The following is a 22,354-nucleotide window of genomic DNA, read 5'->3' as shown; positions in this document are numbered from 1 at the left end:
TTTGCACTAAATTTCGGCGCGACTGTATCGGATAAGTCCAGCTTAAAGCTATACGTAGGAGATACAGCCGGGGATTAAACACGAAATCACCCCATTAGCATTTAATTTTACAAATGAATCTTTAATTCTCTGCCTTCTACTCTCTTCTGAAGGTATTGTTACGCTTTAGCGTGATAGAATTTCATTTTAAAATGTAACTGATGAGTTTTATATTGATGTCATAAAGTCTAATAATGGTTATTCATAGCATTTGCAATATTTTTTATTTAATTAGGCATTATTTCAATACTTAAATCATGGTAACATGTAATAGCGTTAAAATATTATCTGGATCGTGTAATAGATAATATATTTTTTAAGTACACACCCCTACACATAATACTTTCTATCCTGCCTAACCTGAACTATAAAATGTACACAGGCCTAAAATTCGCCTACACAATGAGTTCGTGATTGTTAACAAAGCCTTTCATTTGAAAACTTTCTACTTTACATGACACTTGGTCCATACAAATTTCGCAACAAAGTTGTAAATTAAGGAACCTTTGATTAATTTCGTTAGCCGCACACACTGAGGCTTTTGACAAGGTGAAGCACCATCGCAGCATCCGAGAATAATTAGATTGTCGCGCCGACATCTCAAAGTGTAACCGAATTAAGCTTTCCTTTTCACGGGAGCGACGCCGAGAGCAAAATAATACAAAGCTTAAAGTGATAAAGGCGTTGCCAGTCGGGTGTGCCTCAGGGCGCGCCCCTTCGCCCTCATTACTTTAGAACATCTTTTTGACACTTTCTTTTCGTGTTAAATTGGATCAACGTTTCATTGTTGCAGATATTCGTACGGTATGGTAATCGTGGAAATGGTAATTCCAGTTACAACTTTGATTGCGTGGATTTTGTTAAGTTACTTTAAAGTTTTTCTGTTGAATGTTAAATATCTTTTTAAATTTGGAAATTTCATTTTGTCCTAAACTCATTCCAATTTTGATTTACATACAAAATATTGATCAGATTTCAACCATACTTTCCACGATACTTGTAGGTATATATGTATAATAAAGAGGGAAATAGATTTAAAAATTAATGAGCTTGCGGTTAAATATCTCACTTCATAACGAGGGGTGTTCATTTGAATGTAAAGTGTGAACGCCCAAGGCTGTGGCTTTGTAGTTTTTGCTTAATTATCTGTATTTGTGGGAATTTTGCATTCATTATAATGGGGGTGTGGTGGACTTATGCCCACGGAATTTAACTTATTAGATTCGGCTTACGGGCATTATGAATTTAATGGTTTCTGATTTTGTGGCATGATTATATATTTTATTTATTATGCGTGAAATGTAAATAAGGTATGAGTAAATATTAGTATTGTTCATATACTTAGGTACAGTCATTATCATTCTCATAAACTAAGCCATTATTATTTTAAAATTTGTTGAAGTTGTCAGCTACAAATTATAGTTTACTAGCTGTAACCGCGGTTTCTCCCGCGTTAAAATTCAATAAAAAATATAGCCTATATGTGTTGTGATACACAAGCTATATTACTGTAAAGTTTCATCAAAATCCGTTCAGTAGTTTTTCCGTAAAGAGTAACAAACATCCATACTCACAAACTTTCGCATTTTTAATATTATTAAGATTAATACTTGGCTAATCACTTAGCTTTAAATAAAACTATTTAAATAAAAATCGTTTATAACATAAAGCAAGTTAACTATATAAGATGAGGAATATTTTTTTTTTGCCGTGTGGTTACTTATAATATATATCTAAATTGTCTATGTTAATGCTGCTTCATAATATTATACATATATGCGAAAATTTGTCTGTCTGCTTGTTACTTTTTAATGGCTAATCAGTAGGTCTTAATGAAATTTGAATTTAATAAATTATTTCCGACCATCTGCCATGGAAATAAATAAAGTAAGGCATATAAAACCTGATATACATTATAAGTGTCATATAATCATACTTATTTTTAGAAACAAATATACCATTGCAATTGACTCCACAGTTACTGCATCATTTAAGAGAATCCATAACTGACGCAAAATTAAAATGCTTAAATTGTAGATTACTTACAATAATAAAATTACTGTTTATGCAATAAAATAATTACAGTATTTAAAAAAATAATGGAAATGTAAAAATTAATGTAAGTAGTACATATTCGAGGTGTCGGCCTAGCGACAGATTAATCGTAAGGTCAATAAATGCAGTGCTTATACGACAAGTAGATTAAAATGAGAAGTCAAAAGTTCACTATTCTATCTCCCTATATTCCCTCTAAATATAAAAATCGTATGTGACAATTCCATTGTAACAATGCTGACACGAGCATGACCAACAATGAAGTGAGCCTCGAGGCAAAGGGCTTAATAATAGCTTGTGAACTTAATAACGGATAATGTGGGTGAATGAAAAGGGTCACGAAGGTGGATTGTAAACTTTGGGGATTTAAAATACGCTCATGATAAACTGGAGACCAACAGAGTGCTACAATCGCTTACAATGATCTGGTGATTACGTGTAGACAATTCTCCTTTATCCTATAAGTGTTAAGTTACATTTATAGGATATATCACGGGATCTTACTGCGTCTTTTTTTATTGAGTTCCTAATATTTCGGCAGTTTCAACTGCCATGATCACGGGTAAACTGAAGAGCAGCGGGTAGATGATAAATAAATCTTTTATGGGCAGACATATTTGTCTTCTTTCACACGGCTTTCTTTTGTTGCTACTCGTACTATTGATTTTCCCTTTAACTGCTTACGAGAAACTACACACTGATATTAGCACGCGATGTATAATGACAGCAAATCCAACAGATTTCGAATAGATTCTCTATGATAGATAAAATTAAAATCTTTACTTATTAAAAAAATTAGTATAAAAAAATCTCGCCGCTATCTGTTTGCTTACATCTTTTAAATTACGCAACCGCTTTTAATGCAGTTTTCTGCAATAGATAGAATTATTTATGAAGAAGGTTTATACATATGGATAATACATGCGTTTTATAGAACAAGCCGAGACATTCAAAGATTTATAATGCATTCCTGCGAAGCCTAGTCGTTCGTATTATATAAACAGCAAACATTGTTAAAATAAGAAAGGTCTCCGAATAACAGGTACTTTTTTAAAATTAGAATGTAAAGAAATAATGTGATGACCCACATGATGGAATATGGTACTGTAGCGTCATTATATTGTTGTAATGGCTGTAATACTTGTCTCTCCTGAGGACTAATGCCCAATTTACACTCAGCCCGAGTGGGCAGGGAAGTGAGCAGCGCGAGAGTGTAAACACGAGTGGAAACATTTCCCATGCCATTGGCGCTGCCACTCGCGCTGCCCGGCGTTCGCGAGTGTTGTTGTCGCCCGGCAATATTTCCGGCAGCGCGAGTGGCAGGGGAAGCGGCTGAATGTAAACGTAGCATAAGGTATTATATCACCGTATCCTGTTATTTTAATGCTATTTCTCTCTTTTCAAAACTGAACCTTTACTTGCTACTTTTAAAACTACCAGTTTCTCCTAATTTTGCTGTTGAACAGAAGAAGTAGATGTAGGTGAGATTGAGGCAAGACAATTTTGTACAAAATATACATCGATATTTGTTATCCTGTATTATTATAACCTTTTTCAATATACCTAATGTATGTGAGGTACCAGGCACAGAAAACACACATAGAAAAGCAATTATAGTTGTTATTCGTCAGAGTTTCACAATAGCTGTTTGATAATCATAAATATTACATCTGTTTGTCATTATACATTATAAATTCTTGATAAATAACATATGACCTCATTATCAGATGGTAAATAAGATTGATACTTATAACAAACATCTTTAAAGTTGATTAAACAATTGTGTTACTGAGATATGAGTATAATATATCTGATATACCTATCGAATACATTTCTTAAGCTGTCTATTGATATGTTTTTTCCTTGAATGTATTTTCTTCAAAGAATTTATACTGAAAAATTAATGTACATCGTCTATATATCAATACGTGAAGCAAAAACTTTATACCCCGATTTAAAAAATTGCGCGACCTGAGGAGTATGAAATTTCGCACACATATAGTTTATGTAGACAAGGAGTGTAAAATGTTAATATATTTTTTTATTATGCATAAAAAATAGTACATATTACACATTCCACATACTACTATGTATATGATACATACACGCATACGCTCTTTTGTTTATTGTTAAAATCTGTAGTCAAATTGAGAATAGATTAATATTGTATGTCTTTAATATTATTGTGTCTTTCATAATAGAAACGTACTAAATTTGAAACTTATAATTTAAATTAATTATGCTCAAATTTCGACAAGTAGTATTTAATAAATTGCCTAATCTAGTCTTCTTTTATTAGTTATATTATACACATATATTAAGTAAAATCTACTCTAAAATATATATCATATATTTTTTACAATAAGTTCGCTTAAAAGTCCCGAATGTAAGCCAAGAGTCCCAAATCTGCATTTAAATTATTACACCGAAATCATCGTTCCGCGATTGCGAACTAAACTAACAAACGTATGCATGACTTGGTTTGAGAAATTAAAACTTTTAGACCAGCGTAAGCCATCATTTGTATACGGAGCGGTTACAGCCACGTGGCGGCGCGTGTTCGCTAAAAACTTCTACAACCCTTGCTGTCTGTACTCTTTCGTTTAATACTAGGGCATGTGTTTAAATCTGTCTAAATTGTCCTTAACGGTATAACAATGTTTCCGTTGGTCGTATATAATCGCTATTTAATTATTGTATATGGACTTTTTTTATATTAACAATACTTAAAAAATATATTTATTTTACATGTATAAATAATTTATTATCACAATTTTGTAAAATTTAAGACTAACAAATATGTACGATGATGATGATTTTTAATCAGCAATAGAGAATGCCTGAAAGCTGGCGCTGTATAGACTGGTTAATGTTATGTTTATATCAGCACCAGCTGAAGCAGCTCCTTTTGCCAACTTCGTATGATTTTTTTTTCTTATTTTTGTGTATGTTTGGTATTTTGTTAATTTTGGCAATAAAGGTAATCTATCTATAAATTAACTTAATTTGACAAACATTATTCTAACACATTATATATTTTGTTATGACATTTTTATATAGGTGTAAAAATCGTATTTTATATAATTTTACAATTTGAAATATACGTAATTTTGAGTTTGATGCAACGCTGTTTAAGGGAACACTACAACAATTTTATTTAACAAAAGTCATAATTATTATGAGTTTAATAATGATAATGATTTTTGAAGGTAAATGATAACTTTCGCCTATATACATCACGTTATCATGTGATACACCTAAAGCGTTGCCATTCTAGAGGATCAACATGTCAGGCCTCATATCTTGTAATATCACTATAACTGATGGTCATCCTCTTCGAGAAAAACTAGTGTTTTTCGTGTTTTGCTAAACTGGTAAGAATTACCACTGGACCAGATGTGATATTCAAATATAATCCAAGTCAACCAACTACATATAATGTAACAAATACTCTTCAAACTAAACACATCTTACAAAGCATGCTCGAAGCCAGTTGAAATTGTATCCACGCAGATAACTTTTACAAAATCTTCCGTTGTAATTATTACATGGGATGTCACAAGAATGGGAAATAAAAATTTAAATAAGAATTTTAACGAGCGATACCACGAGAAACAAGTAGTAAAACAATAAAGGTATATGCACAATAAATAAATATTGTTATAACAAATTATTTTAGGGTCTGTCCAAATGGATGTCCTTTCGCCTAATTGGTTTATGTACTGCGTGTGACGGGCGCGCTTCAACGTGGATTTGTTAGCTTTTATTGCCGGATTTGACGTGTTTTGATATGTTTGCCCATTAGGGAGATATTTTTAAACGTGGGAAGAATCAAGTTTTATTACAATGCTCGAATCAAATCTAATGTAGGATTGTAAGGGTAAAAGAATTTTACTAATCGGTCCACTAACTTCGGAGCCTATTCAATGCGATCAAACAAACTGAAAATAAAATCTTTCCGCGTTATAATATTAGTATGTATTAGTTTTATAATAATCTTACTAATATTATAAACGCGGACGGTTGTAAATGTGAATGGGACGGATGGATGTTTGTTACTCTGTCACGCAAAAACTACTGAATGGATTTTAATTAAACTTTACAATTATATAGCTTATATCAGAATAACCATAGGTTGTAAATTTAACGTGGGTAAACCGCGTCTATTGAAATTCACATTCAAATCCAAATTACGCAAACACCTTTCCCAGAACTAGTGTAGGCTCCTGTTATCCTTGTAGTATTATTCCTCCACCCAACCACCTCTATGCATCTGAATTTCCCTGTTGATTTGTATAAATTTATAATTGTATGTGTATTTGTATGTATGTATGTATGTAGGTACGTACGTGTATGTAGTTATATTATACATATAATTATTTATTCATATTATGTATTATAGTTTATAAGTATATTCGCATATGTATTTATATTTAATCATATTAAAGTGATCTTCTTATTATTTTTTTTTTTTTTTAGATTTGAATTTCAATTTCTTAATGCACCGCCAACATGAATCTCTGTTTGCCCAATGGTTGACTGGGAGAAAATGCCTCAAGGTGTTAAGTCCGCCATGTGTACTTTATTTATGTATTTGTGCATTAAAGTTTTAATAAATAAATAAATGAATAATATATACATATATAATATAAATACAACTCACCGTCTTTATTCATGCCCATCGCGAGACACTTCTTGAGGCGGCATGCTTGGCATTGGTTCCTGTGTGCTTTATCCACAACGCACCGCCCTGTTCCAGCTTGACACCTAAACAATAACATAAGTGTATTTTTAATCTTAATATTCTTGTATTTCATTTATTGTGAGACAAAAACAAGGAAAATATAAAACATAACCGAGATAATATGCCTAATTATTACACAAGAAAGAAAGACAAATTTGTTATACCGAAAAAAAGACTAGCAAATTCTATTAAGCAGGGGCTGTGATTGAAGATATTTATGTATAATATAATAGATTGCCAAAAGTAATAGCCGATTTACCAATCTTGAAATGGAGAAGAACTATAAAGTCCTTTTTTGAAAATAATCACTATTTATCACATTAATGAATGTGAACATGTCAAAGTCAAATTTAAATGTATCTTACATTTAATGTTAATGTTTACTATTGACTTATAATTTTGTAACTGATGAGCTAAATGTAACCTGTTTTAGATGGCAAATAAATAAATCTGAAATCATAATATATAGAGGTAGACTTTGAAAAAATTCTTCAACGTTCGTTCGGTACTACCTATTTCAGCTACCATGTTCAGTTCAGTGAACCCAATATGTTATCAATTATTGTTACATTCGATATCATATTTGGAGTATATTTTATTAATATAAGATTTTATTATTAGAAACAATTACATGTCATTTATAAATAATCATTGTTATCCAAAGCGGCACATCGAGTTAATGTTCCCACACTGGAAGTGTTCTCTCATTAAATCGCCATGATTATATTGGGCAAAGTAGCTACCAGCCCTCAGGTTACTAGTAACCTCGATGAGTTGTGCTGTAGCATGTTATTAAGATTTTTTTATTTACATAAATAATTATACATTGGAATAAATCTTAATAATTACTAAGCACATCCCTATTGATTATATTTTTTATAAAAAGCTTATTTATATCCTAAAAAATATTTAGCACTGTTTTCATTACACTTTTATATGTTATACATCTAAATTAAAATCACTGTAAATATCTTAGTCGACTAGACATAAAGGAATCTTACTACAACAATATACTATTACCGTCATATTTAGCTATAGTAAACCGCCGTAGTGATATCTACACAGCAAAAAGGACGTTTAGGGTCAAAATACAAAACTCTACATACAGTTTCCCATAGACCACCAAGTAATCGCCCTCCTATTGACCACGACAAATGTCAACTTCCCGTAAGCCTATTATAGCAAGGATTACCAGTAATGAAATATCTTTAATCTTTATTAGTTCTACGCCAGCATTTCTGTTCGCAATTTGATTGAGTAGTTTTTCCTCATCTTTCTGATTGCTTTCCTTTAATACTACGGTTAAGTTATACTTGCATTTTCGTTCTTTTTTTTTTTTTGGACTACTCTAATGCTGTTGGCCGCAGCTAGCCTTTAGGGGGCGAGTGCAGATGGCGCTCCAAAACCGCGGAAGGACTTATGGAGCGGCTGAAGGCCAGCTCCTGCCTGACGGATACGACTTTAGGCTGAGGGCACCACTAGGGGTTCGAACCTCGGCTCAGGCCGTCGAAATTCATTTATTATATTTAAATGAAACCTTATTTCTCTTGATCACTTCATAATTTAAGAACATCTTAACAAATTTGCACATATCTCTTCCTTTAAATTAAAAACTTTATAGAAGTTTCTTAAGGTACATCAGTGAAAACTTAACGAAGTCTTATCTTCGCTAAGATCTATACCTACAATGAATTGTCTTAAAATAAAGAAAAAACTACTTTCGGTTATAATTCATAAATTCAGAAAATATGAAACCAATTTTTCAATGTCATGTCTATACAAATATAAGTTTATTTAAAAAATAGAAATCCTATATTAAAATTATAATCATAATATGTACAGAAAATTTCATCTAAATTGGTGTAGCCGTGTAGGAGAAGTTAGGTGATAAACACATATAGCAATTTCGATTAGAGGCGGTAAATAATAGATACCACTTTTTTGAATAAAAAATATAAAACATTATTTTCTTAATTATTGTTTTGAACTCACTGACGTAAAATCTAAATTTTTTTTGTATTGAAGCGATTTCTTTTTGAATAATTTTTGCTACATTTAAACCGGTGTAGGTTACTGCTGATAATATTAATAACAGTTTAACATTTGGCCCGCTCCGCACCCCATATTCAAGTACAGTTTCAATTAATTCGCCACCCGCTTTTAATGTTATTAATTTATTGTGTTGTGTATGCCCACCCTTATGATAAATGGTCAAGTGTGACATGTGTACACTCTTTATTGTCGACAAATAGATGTTTTAGAATATTCTGTTCTATTTTGTATTATCTGTGGAATCAAAAATGATGATGGAAAATATATTTGAGTTTATATTATTAGGTTTTTTTATTTATTTGCAATGCGAAAATAGCGGCCTACTTGAACAGCACCACAGATATCACGTCATCATGTAATACCCGTGACAACACTTATGTGTTGCCATTCCGAAGAACACAGATATCATGCCTCTTATCCTATAATTTCACTGTCTTATCGCACCCTTTAACCAAAACACAGATTTTGTGTTATTGATATGTTTATTGACCTCAGAAATTGCGTATAAAAAAGTATTGGAAGGATCACATTTTTTTTTTAACAAAATCAACTCACCGATGATGATGGAATAGAATAAAATAGAAAATTCTTAATTCAAATACACTTAATTTGAGCAGTTTTGAATAGTCATAGTTTTTTTTTTCTTTAAATCTACCGCTCATTCGGAAAGTTATCTCTTCACAAGAAGAACCAGCAAAAAAATTGGATGTTGTTCTTTTAAGTCGAAATGTGTGAATACAAACTATCACTAATTTATTCGGGTCAAAATATTAAAAGATTCAATCAGTCGTAGTGATAAGAACAGACCAGTCCCTACAGACAGCACTCGTGTAGTATCTGTAGGTGAAAGATTTTGAAAATCTAACATTATTTTTAAATTTTCCATTACAAATATAAAAACTTAAATCTTTCCTGTCTATAACATTGGTTTAGAAATGTATAATTATATTAATATTGAAAGAAAGATCGTTGCAGAAAAAATCACAGTACGAAGCGCGATGGAAACATGCGAAAATATACGTAGAAAATATGATGTAACCTCTCCCTAACAAGTCACAGATGCACCAAGAATTAGAAATGCGCCTGACTGCGGATTAAGTGGTATACAAGTGGGTATGCCCGGCATTCCCTGCATTCATTGTCATTTTTACCCGCAGATGAGCCCCGCCACGGCCCCATCAAAAACTGCACGCCATACTGTAGTACTATGGCGTTTTTGATAGGGATTAAAAAGATTTAGACGCAATTTTGGGGTGCTGCTTGATTTGAAATTAATATTTTGTTTTTGTATTTTGTTTAGTAATGTACAGTTATTTAGGCCTCTTGTCCTCGCTATTTGCTATTTGACATAGACGCTGATATTCGAAGAACAATTTATCAATATTAAGAAATACAGAAGAAGAAGTGACGGTGCTGCCGGAGACTGCAAAGTTATTTGAAGGGCTTGGTAGTCTAGTGGTTTAGCACACCGCTTTACTTCCGATCGTCGCGGGTTCGATTCCTCACGCGGTTAATATCATTATCATAATAATTTAATTTTTAAATAATAACTAAATTGAACGTTTGTTAAACGGACGTTAAAGTTCCTACATAGTAGGTACATATTTGTACAAAGTTATACCTATATCAGCCGCCAAGCAGTTTGCTTCGGTTGAATGGTGGATTATGGCAGTGAAATTACAGGGTATAAAGACATATTATGATATGGTGAGGTACCCTTCGGATAGATCCGTTAGCCTGTTTAGTTTCTATAGGTTTACCTATACTAAATGAAATATCTTTATTATTTTAATAATCATTCTATACCTATATACAGACGAGTATAATAAAATAACAAATTTCTTCTGTAAAAGATGTGGACCCATACAGCTCGAAGTATGACAGAAAAGACCTGCTCCTTAAGCTATATAAAATAGTCTGTCAGTCCTTCAATGAGTACAATCATTCTCATGAATAACTTCATTCCAAAAAATAACTTGTTACGAATTTTGCTAAGCAATGTTTGTTTAGCTGCCTCACATCCGTGTCTGTGTATATGGTTCACCGAGCTACTGAACTATGTCGCACCTGTGACCCCAATGTTTGATTATTTCAGAACGAAACTTTCACCTTTAACTACTAGTTTTTGCCCATTGCTTTGCATGTTCGAAACTAAGCACCACTTCAAAATTTAAATATTATCATAATATATACATTTCTATAATCTATTTCTATAGGATTGTATGTTTGTGTTTTATCAATGATATTAATTTAACTTCAATGCAAAAAATAAAGTGTACATATGGTAGACTTAACACCTTGCGGCGTTATCTATCAACAATGAGTGGTGCAGAGAAAGATTGTTGGCGGTGCATTAATATAAATTTAAAAAAATATATAGATATAGGGCAAAATATATATAAATTTCTATAAAACTAAAACATAAATGAATATAAAGATAAATACTATATGTGAATAAATACTTAATGATCTGACAAATTGAAAGTAAGAATGAGGAAAAAAGAATATGATATCTTCAACAATTCCACACTTATTTCTTCTACTAATAGATGTGACATTCATTACAATAACATATACGATAAAAACATAAAGTTATAACAAAGAAATATCTAGAAATGCAAATATATGATTTGCCGAAAATTGGATTATACAAATAGTCGAGTTTGAACAATTGTAAGACATTAATGATGTGTAACGGAAAGCATACAATAAGTGAAACCTCAATTTCATCACATGTGTTTTTGAATGTTTTGTTCCCTTGCAGTGGAATTATGTCAATGTGTTCTTTTTTAATTGTGTCTACGTATATATTACGTTGCCCAATATGACTGTTCGGTTTCGTAGTATTACAATGAGTAATTTTGTTTTATCTTCTATAGGTTCACAATTCGATGTAATTGCTGATTTGTATTTTAGTGATTCATTTACCAATACACTTAGTTTACAAAACGTACTAAAGAAAAATCGTATTCTAAAAAAGTTCATCAAGGTCCTGTCGCAAATGGATACGTCAAGGCTTGCTGCCTTGGTGTATAGAGGAACCATGGAGTTTTTAGTGGGTATGAATCTCACATATAGGTTCCAGACATTCTCGTGGATGGGTGGTCGAATCTATAAAGATTTTTTCCAAGTTAAAAAAAAAATCCTGTCGTAAACAATAATAAATCATTATCGTCTTGTCTTGGTACCGTTGTTTGATGTCGTAACCTGTCTTCCTAACCATAACTCCTATAATAAATTAGCTCGATCATAATCAATAGATGCAAATATGTAGCGGTACGATTTTATGGATACTACTAGTTTATAAAAAAGCGAATTACCTACCTGTATATAAGTTTCCGCCGTACAGATCGCTTGAAGAATCCGCTGCAACCATTACAGGCGAGGATGCCGTAGTGTTTTCCTGAACTTGTGTCGCCACAGACCACGCAGACCAATCCTGGAGATGACATAATGAGTTTTAAAAACATAACGAAAAAGTACTCTAATAAAATTTGCTTAGAGAAGAGAGACAGGTAGAATAGAAGATCGTCGTTTTATCATGTATCTCTCGGGATTTATTTTTGTCTGATATATTTACTTATGTCAAATTTGCTATTTGGCACTTCGTTTTAAATAATTATTTTACAAATGTACTAATTCTGAACAACATTTAATTACAAGAGCAACACGAAAATTTCATCGTCATTCTTCTTGAGTTTGTGTTCAGAATGAGTAGTATACTAAACATTTTCTTTATTTTCTATTGGCATGCGGACTTTAACGTGTTAAAAAAGAACACGCTCTTTTCTTGAACGTTTCATCGTTTTATCGTATCGATTGGTAAATACATTGTTAGCATTATTAAATTTTATGAGGTCGGATGCCAACCTGTCTTACCCAAATGGTTAGTTTTCTTGGTGGGCGGATCTGGTAGCCAAGGACGAAGGGCCGGCGGTGCCAACGCAGCAGCAACCAATGCTGCTGACGTAGGAGGTGACCAGCGAAGTGGAGATGTATTGTCATCTAAAAGAGAGGAGGTATAAATGTATTTTTTAGATATATAGACAAGTCATACTTTTGTATTAGTGATGTATTAACAAACAAAAATAGCCTGAAATTTGATTATTTGTTAGTTCGTATTTTTTAAGGTTTTAAGTATAATGTATGGATTGAATTAAGCAATTAAACACATAAATATTTAATCTCAATAGAGCTAATAAAATAACCATTGCAAATCACACCCTTTCATTTTAATAGCGTTTCCATTGACTATGGTTATGTGGGGGCCAAATATCGACCCCTGCGTTACTCCGCCAAATTTGATCCGTTATAGAATTTTAGACTCTATTATATTTTAATTAGGGTTTATTGAGAGTTTAGAATTCTATAATATTGTAATGTATCAAACCAATTAAGTGATTGGATACCAGACGATAATAATGATGGTAGAGAACTTGATTTACGATTCTTATTCTACTCAAAAGTCTGATTCTGATTATATATATTAATGAAATGACAATTTTGGTAATTGCATACAAGAAAGAGAAATATTTTTCTAGCATTTAAAGGTATATAGAAAATTCCTTATTAATCTACTAATATTATAAATACGAAAGTGTCTTAGTATCTGTTTGTTACTTTTGTACAACTGAACAGATCTTAATTCGAAATTTGACGTGAAGATATATAAACTTTATTGTTGGGACGACCATATGCTATCTTTCCATATTAATACTAAAAGTATCCGAAAGCGCATGTAACAGCAAATATTTCATATAAAAAGGTGCATCCTGTACAAATCAGAAATAGATTAGACCAGTGAGACATGACTTTCTAAAATTCTTATGACCTCCCCCCTACACGCGCCCCTTAAATACAATTTTTTGGGAAGAAAAAACTACGAAATTGCTAACAAAACACAGTAAGTAAATTCTCAAATAATTTTAATAAACATTTTACTATATTCATTTATTATTTTAATTATGTGATAAAACAGTTAATTAAAAATTAGATTTTTACATTAAGCTAAAGGAGCCGAAAGGTTAAATTCGTACCAAGTCTATTTTCGACTAGCCCCCCTTAAATACCAAACGACCCCCCCTATGAGGCGTGGCCCCTCATTGGGAAACATTTAAACTGGATTAGACGATCTAGAAATGTCTGTAGTTCAATATCACCTGTCCAGTACTATCTACTGTACAGATAGACGGTTGACTAATATGACTGAACAATAGAAACACCCCAAAGCTGAATCCCGCCCCGCCTAGTTGTGATAATTGGTGATTCACAATACAATGGCGGTTCATTGTATTAATTTATTTACCTATATTAACTGTCAGGAACAGTCACAGCACGTACTAGTTCATAGAGTTATGAATGTTCAGAATGGACTGTAGTACGTTGTATGTAATCCTTACTCCTTACTAATATTATAGTCTGTCTGTCTCGCTTTCACGCCGAATCCACTGAACTGTTTTAAATGAAATTTGTTACACAGAAAGTCTAGACTTTAACAAAGGACATAGGTTACTTTATAATGCAAAAAAAGGGTTGTAAGGGGTTGAAAGGGGATGAAAGGTTATATGTAAGTATCGTCATTTTACGCGGACGAAGTCGCGGGAACACCTAGTATATAATAATAATATAAGAGATGGGTTTGTTTTCTATTAATCTTAGTGATGTCTCAAACCTCTGTCTTCTACCACCGCATAACAAGACGTAGAGAGCTGCACCCATATACAGTTGACAGTTGCCGCTCGAATCAACCGATTTGCATCATCTTTCCTTATGCAAGCAGCTAAGGACTGAAACTCTTTCCCAGCGTCTGTGATTCCTCTTACAGCATTGGGTCTTTCAAGTCAAAAGTGAATACTGAATAGGCACTATTTGAGCTTACATGTAACAGCTTAGACCGCATCATTACATACCATGTAAGATTGAGTTAAACGCGCTCAAAATTTAGAAATAAAAAATACACATTTTGTCAATATTTTGCATATACCTATTATGTAATATTTGAGATATATAAACATATTTATTTTTAAGTATTTGAAAGGGCAAATAATTATACGGCGCACCTGATGGTTAATGGTATATACCTTCGCCTGTTAATAATAAACGAAGCCAAAATAATATGTGAAGTTAATAAATAATACTTTATTATAATAGTTACTAATGCTTTGTTAATATAGATGTTTTTAAGAAATAAACTCCATTTAAATATATTTCTCTACTGCGTTTTGTTATTACAGTGTACTACTTTGATAATATTGTTAATACAAATATAAATTGTGGCCCAATAGTATTTTGAATCATATCTGAAATAAACCTATCTCTATCACACACAGCATTGTCTATCAATAACAACGCAAAAGCAAAATGCTTAGGATTGTATAAAAATATGCCGTATTCATATGGTTGCTTTAAGTCACTTTTCGAATGTACCAATTTCAACCTCATCAGCCCGTCTCTGTCGCACACAGCGCTGTCTGTGATATTATTAACTCTACAGATCCACACGTAGCGATATAATTCGACGAGGGCATGCCATCACCAATTCGCCACCCGTCTGTAACTACATTTGCGAGACAATCCATACAAACGAAATTGTGTATTTTGCCTCGTTACACTTAACGATGATTTCTTTTTGTTTGTAATATTGAATTATTTCATTTTGTCATTTTAATGCCTTTCAGGTCCTTTCTGTTTGTATTTTTTTCCAATGATGTACATCAGCTGATCATGGGTTTTTTCTTGTAAGAGAAGGATCTACTTTTTAATATAGCCATTGGGGTTAAACTTGAGTAATTTGTAAAAAAGATATTTTGGCTGACATCTACCAACATTAACACAGCTCTCTAGTCAGCTCGTGATGATGAAATGTCTAAAGAAGTAAACCTTTATCTTTCCATAGTATAAAACGATACCGCTTCTGCTGTGAGTGATTCAGGAGGAAGGTTTACATGTATAATACATGTTCACCCGTGGAAAGCAGGGGTGGGTAGCTAGTATACCATAACATGAAATTTAAAAGTATACATAAGTACCTACTATTACTATGCTGGTCATGCGCCACAGTATAGAGTATGATTTAACTCTTTCTTCTCAGACACTGGTGTATTATACCTCATTTCTATAATTAGTGTTTTGGGCAATCCTAGACATAATAAAACGCTGTAAGAAGATGTACATATTCCTAATTTTCTAAGCTCTGTCACGTGGATTATATAATTTTAAAACCTACCTCTGTCTATTCAGAAAGTTGTATGCTCAGCTCTATCTATTCAAAAAGTTTAAAATCTAGTTCTACCTATTCGTAAATTTTAAGCGTTAAGTATATTTGTTCTCAATGTTTAATGATTAGTTCTACTTATCCAAAAAGTTTAATAGTTTAGCTCTGCCTATTTAAAAAGTTTAATACTCAGCTCTACTTATTGACAAAATTTAATACTTAGCGCTACCTATCCAATAAGATTAATAGTTTAGCTTGTTTAGTCACAAAGTTTAAAGCTCAGCTCTACCTGTTCACAAAGTTTAATACTCAACTCTACTCATTTACAAAATTTAATACCTAGCTCTACCTATCCAATGAGATTAATAGTTTAGCTTGTCTAGTCATAAAGTTTAAATAAAAACTAGGCTCTACCTGGTCAAAAATGTTTAATACTCAACTCTACTTATGCATAAAATTTAATACTTAGCTCTACCTTGGATAGGTAGAGCTAAGTATTATTTTTTATGGATATAATTTTAATAGTTTAGCTCACTATTCACAATGTTTAATATTCAGCTCTACCAAAAATTTAATACTCAGCTCTACCAAACCAAAAAGTTTAATGCTAATGTTTTTGTAATTATAAAGGTCAGAGGAGAAGACTTTTATATTTATCTTTTTAATGTAAGCGTTACGCGATATCTCATCTTATTCTTCACCTTCTACAATTTTAGGGTTCTTATCTATCTATCTAACCCCTTTATCTATCTATTTTTCAAGATTCTATATTTAATTTAGGTATACCACTTATAAAAACAGATATCGATCGTTCGTTTAAAATTATCATCTTTAAACAATCAAAAACGTTTTTAGACCGGTCTATATTTATTCACCGTTCCCCATAACCGCTGGGACCAAAATCAGGGGCAATATGGGGACAATATAAAATCAATGGGATCCCCAATTGGTCCCGAGGGCCCGTACCGGCGCATATGGGACCCGCCAAGTATTATGACAAGGTACAGATTAATCTGTTTTATTGATTTCATGATTTAATTTTAAGTGAATTTGTATGATTTGTATTATATGTGTGATTAATACTTTGAAATATATATTAAATGCGACATTTATAATCGATTTCAGAAATAGCGATATTCTCAATACGGTTGCTTTTTTCATTTGATATTAAAAGGGGAGTTAGTTTTGATTTCGATTTTTCTCAAATCGGTGGTTATTCGACCTCTCATCATAAATAATGTGCTAACTATGAAAATATTCTGCAATAAGCTCTATGAAATTTTAACCATAGGATAACTAATATCAATGTTTCATACTTTGTTTTAGAATTAAATGTAAACGAAAAACGATTTTTACATTGCAAAAAAATATTTTTCTTTATCTCATTCGAATGAATAGTTCAAGAAAATATTAAATTTGAAAAATATTAGAATAATATATTTTCAGAATCATTATCGTCGAAATACCTTTATACATATATACTGTAATCATAGAACAAGCTGTATAGAGTGGAATATATATTTAAAGCAAAATTTCGGTTGAGAGTATTGCTATTGCGCTAGGGCGAGGGTAGACGCAAGCTCTCTGAATAGAGATAGAACGAATACTGAAGTATATCTACATCGCAATTTTATTGCGTGGATATATAATTTTCAAAGTGATAACAGAACATGTTTTAAGTGAAATTTGAAGAATAAGTTCAAATTTGATTTCTCGTTACGAGACTTTGCTAATTTAATGCTCTTGGCAACCCAGTGTAAGATCTAACCTGAAGATAATAGACAATAATTGAAACAACATTGAAAAACTTTTAAAAACCCTATTCTAAACTGTTTTATTGGGTGAATATTAAACAATATATTTTCAAAATACATTATTTTCATAATATGTTTACCCGTCTTCGCAGGACTAACATTATTGCATTAGTCTTCAGTTTTTTAAATTGATTAAGTATTTTTTTGTATCGTCAACAACAAGAATATAAATCTATCCTCTTTATATTATCTATGGTTATACATGTAATATTGTGTTATCTGTGGTTATACTATACATTGAAAAGAGGTAAGATTTTATTGTTTGTAAGGAGTATACTTAAAAAAAGACTAGATCAATTGAAAAAGATATCGATTACAAATTTACATTTAAAAGTGATATATTTCACGCAGGCACTGCCGCAAGTCACACGTAGTTAGTTTGGATATAGAATAAAGTGATCTTAATATTTTCATACCAAGTCTCAACACTAACTCGACGCTAAAAAGTCCAATGTGGGCGTTTAAATGCGGATTAGGGAGAGGCTGTGGTGGGGGTGAAATTAATCAGAGCGGCTCAAGGGCTTGCCGCGTCAAAAGAAAAGCAAATAAAACGGCAAGCGACAAAGTTTCCGGGTTACGACGATGGCTACGGAATGTATAGAGAGTGTTACTTGTTAATGTTTTTACTATATATTTCTACTATTTAATAGTGTGTAGTCACAAAAAATCTTAAACACACAAAGTTGTACAACATTTATTTGTAAAGGAGATTCTTCATCACCACATTTGGAATGTAGAAACTAAGAAGGTTTTTACATACCAAATATATATAGGCAGTAGAATAAAAAATGACTATTCAAATGCATATATGTGTATAAGTTTAATATATTCTAATATTATTCTTATATACGTATATTACGGATGTCTCTCCATACGTTCATAAGATTAATTTTAAGATTATTTTTTATGCAGTCGGCGGTGTCAGTTTTACCTACAATTGGGATCAAACATGCATAGTCTAAATTGCATGCTTCATGTGTTATAGTCTAAAATTTCAACAATAATTATTGAAATTTTATTATAACAGTATTTCCAGAGTTTCATAGATCTATCTAAACAAGCGACGCATATCTAGAACTATTTTATTTATCTCCCTACAACAACTTTTGTATACTTGTTATCAGTCTGTATAGTTTTTCTATGTATAGTTGTAAGTATTATAATTTGAAAACCTTAGGGTTACACTGAGCCATACTATTTGGCACTAAATATAATAGCGAAGCTATTACGTCTATCTTTTATCAATAACAATAATTTGGAGCATTACAGCAAAGTGAAAACTAAGCCAAACTTTTTGAGACAAAATATTAACGCGACTCCTCTGTCAGCGCTGTTCCCAGTAAGTACCGTACTCGGGTACAAACAAACATTGATTTATCTTGATACCGGGATTTACCCGCGCCGCCCCGTCCCGGCACACCCTGACTTCCAATTTGGTGGAACTTTTTATGTGTCTTATAAAATTTTCCTTTATGTCTTCTCTTCGTTCTATTGCCACGTCCGTGAAATATTGGATGTCTGTGCTTATTACAGAGAAATTGTTGTCTATTTCAAGCGCAAATAGAATTAGTTATATAAAGCTGATAGTTTTATTTGTTTGTTTGGTCGTGGTAGGCTATGTAATTGGGGGGAGGGAATTGTTAAGGGAAACTAGCGTCCTCATTGCTAGCAATGTATATTTTAAGGCCGTTTTTGTATCCGCGTACATCAAATGGTACAAATTGAGGTATACTCAAGTTGTTTACTTACACAGTAATAATACTAGATGTAGACTTTATAGGTACAAAATAGTCTTCTTGAGTACTCCTGAGTCACATATTTCTGCCTCTAAGAATATTGCTTTGAATTCGTAAGCTGTGTTTCATTTAGAGCTTAAGATGTGGCGGTGAAATTACTAGGCATAACATTTGGTATACTTCCCGTGGCATGCTGTCTTGGCGTAAACGTTAAAAAAGGCATAAGTTAAAAGGAAAAATTAAAGGCATTTAGTCCCCCGAAATAAGCACGCATCAGAGATGCTACGGCTATCGTATGATGACGAGATGTTCATGGTGCTGATTATATATATAAGCAATAATTACTATTTATAATATAGTCGTCAACTTGTTTCGCATTCCAGTCACATAAAAATAAATTTACGAGTAATTACTTTACGAGTACCTATTGATTACCACAGACTTCATTTTTTGTGCCAATTCATGAACCCCAAGCTAAATCCAGACACCTAATAAAATCCTAATATTCAAAACGCGAACACATTATTCTAGAACGAAAATGAAATTTCAAATCCCGGCTCTCGCTATTGGCTGTTTTGTATTCAGAACGCGCGATGACCGGGTAAAGTGGCAAATCATGGAGCGGCTGCGAATCAGTCAAATAGACCCCGAGTTACTGGCTGTTTGGGGCTGAATACTAATGTTCCTTTGCCCGTATTAAAATCGCATGAAGAATGTTTGGATGGCGAGATTGGCGGGAATGTTTGAACATTGAAAATTATTATTTATCAATAAAATAATGGTAGGTATTGGTTTTAGATTTCTGATTTTAAGTCGAAAATCTTTCTCTAATTATACATTCCATTCAATTATAATAACTTAAACAGGCAAAATATAAGAAAACTTCCACAAAAAAAAAAAAACGTTTTGATTGTTTGTGACAATACTTGGACGGCCATAATCACTTCCTTTAAGGATCGATCTATTTATTAAAATAATATTTTTCTAATTATCAGCATTTACATATACTGGTTTAACAAGCGATAAGAACTATATTATAGATTATCTGTGCTCGCGGTTACACCTGCATGAAATTTGGAGCCTATGTGTTATTCTGATGTAGGTAAAAACTATAGTACTGTAAAGTTTCATCGAAATAGTTTTTGCGGGAAAGAGTAACAATCATTCATACATCCATAGTCACGATTTTTTGCATTAATAGTGTTAGTAAGATTCTCTATTATAATACGCACCTGTAATATATTTATCTGGAAAAGTATTTTTTTTTCTGAATAATCAATTTTCTAATTTTTCTAATTTCTAAGTCAGTATAATAATATAAGTATTTACCTCTTATCCGGCCGTCCTGGTGGTCTTGCGTCAATTGTAATGGTGTCTGAGCAACTTCCATTTTGTAAATTGTCTTTTATATCACACGAAAATTAATTACAGCGTTTTCATCGTTTTACTTCACACCAATTTGTTTATTACAATTTAAAAATAATTATATGTTATCTGTGGTTTTTCACTGTTCTATAAAATTGTTTTAAAAAGTACAGTCAGCATTAATAATCTGTGTAGGTACTTCGATAAGGTTCAAGTTGTGGAATAAATTTCTACTAATTTTATGTTGAGCAGTAGTAGAAAATTAATTAAAAAAAAGTACACTCAGCATCAATAATAACCTGTGTTCGTTCGCCACTACTTTGTTTACGCTTTAGTTGCTAAAAGTGCAGAGTAATGGTACACGCGAATTGAAAGCAACTAGAGTAAACATACCCAGATACCTACTTATATAATACATTATATATTATACTCTTTGGTATTGAATCAAGTGTTAAATGTCTGTAAAACAGAATAATTTTCAATAACTAAGTGTCTACTTAATATTATTTCAGATTTTTGTCTGGTCGTTGTAAGTGTTACAATAATTACATTCAATAAATAAATATTGATCTGTAATTTATGTAAAAACAATAGACTTGCGGCTGTAAATAGGAAAGGATGGCTGGGAGCAAGATAAAGTTGCTTATTTTCTTATTCTTTATTGCACTATAAAGAGTGTACAAGAGGCGAGCTTAATGCCAACTAGAAAGCGTTGTAGGACAGTGATGAAAAATCTGTGATAATAATTATTCACCTAAGCAATTGGTTGTAATATTAAATAAGCTACATAATCTTTATTTTCTATGTAACGTAATCTGAAGAGTAATATAGCTTCCATATTATCTGATTGCACTAAGAATGAGTGCGATTAAGTTTTACTAAATATTGAATTAGGAATACCTAAATATCTTATTGAACTGTCACTGGACATTCTTACATTAAATTTATTTAATTTGTGTATGTACTATAAAATATATATAACAGGCACATAGAAGGTAATCTTATTTAAGTTATATTTTTATCACATCTAGTCTTTATAAACGTGCATTATTTATTCTATCTTTTTTACATAATATAGTTTAATTAATAATTATTGCATTATTATGAATAAAAAATACTATTTATATAGTTATTTATTCATATGCATGCTGAAGTTACAAAGATGAAACTTTCAATTAGTATTTATATAACTATAATATATGTATAAGTTATTATATAACTACTACGTATCCTACCTACTATACTTTAGGATTTTCTGTAAATCCTATGGGAACTAGACAAAAGGTCAATGTGAGTTGAGAATTTCACAGGATGGAATATTGCTTCTTTCTTCAAT

The 22,354-nt window shown here is 31.9% G+C and overlaps 1 protein-coding gene across 1 annotated transcript in view; it reads right to left on the bottom strand.

Annotated features, from left to right (window-relative positions):
* LOC131848602 (photoreceptor-specific nuclear receptor-like) overlaps positions 1 to 21,043 on the bottom strand; it is a 36,976-nt gene extending 15,933 nt beyond the window's left edge. The window contains exons 1-4 of the mRNA XM_059198520.1: positions 20,983 to 21,043; positions 12,770 to 12,895; positions 12,215 to 12,329; positions 6,758 to 6,861 (exon numbers count right to left, since the gene is read on the bottom strand). Of these exons, the coding sequence (XP_059054503.1) occupies positions 6,758 to 6,861; positions 12,215 to 12,329; positions 12,770 to 12,895; positions 20,983 to 21,043 (406 nt within the window). The remainder of the gene's footprint in view (positions 1 to 6,757; positions 6,862 to 12,214; positions 12,330 to 12,769; positions 12,896 to 20,982) is intronic.
* Between the last annotated feature and the right edge of the window lie 1,311 nt (positions 21,044 to 22,354).

The sequence above is a fragment of the Achroia grisella genome, unplaced genomic scaffold (assembly GCF_030625045.1).
Source record: "Achroia grisella isolate CSIRO2021 unplaced genomic scaffold, CSIRO_AGI_Agris_v1 utg5640, whole genome shotgun sequence".
Classification (NCBI taxonomy): domain Eukaryota; kingdom Metazoa; phylum Arthropoda; class Insecta; order Lepidoptera; family Pyralidae; genus Achroia; species Achroia grisella.
This window is presented reverse-complemented; position numbering and strand designations above follow the sequence as displayed.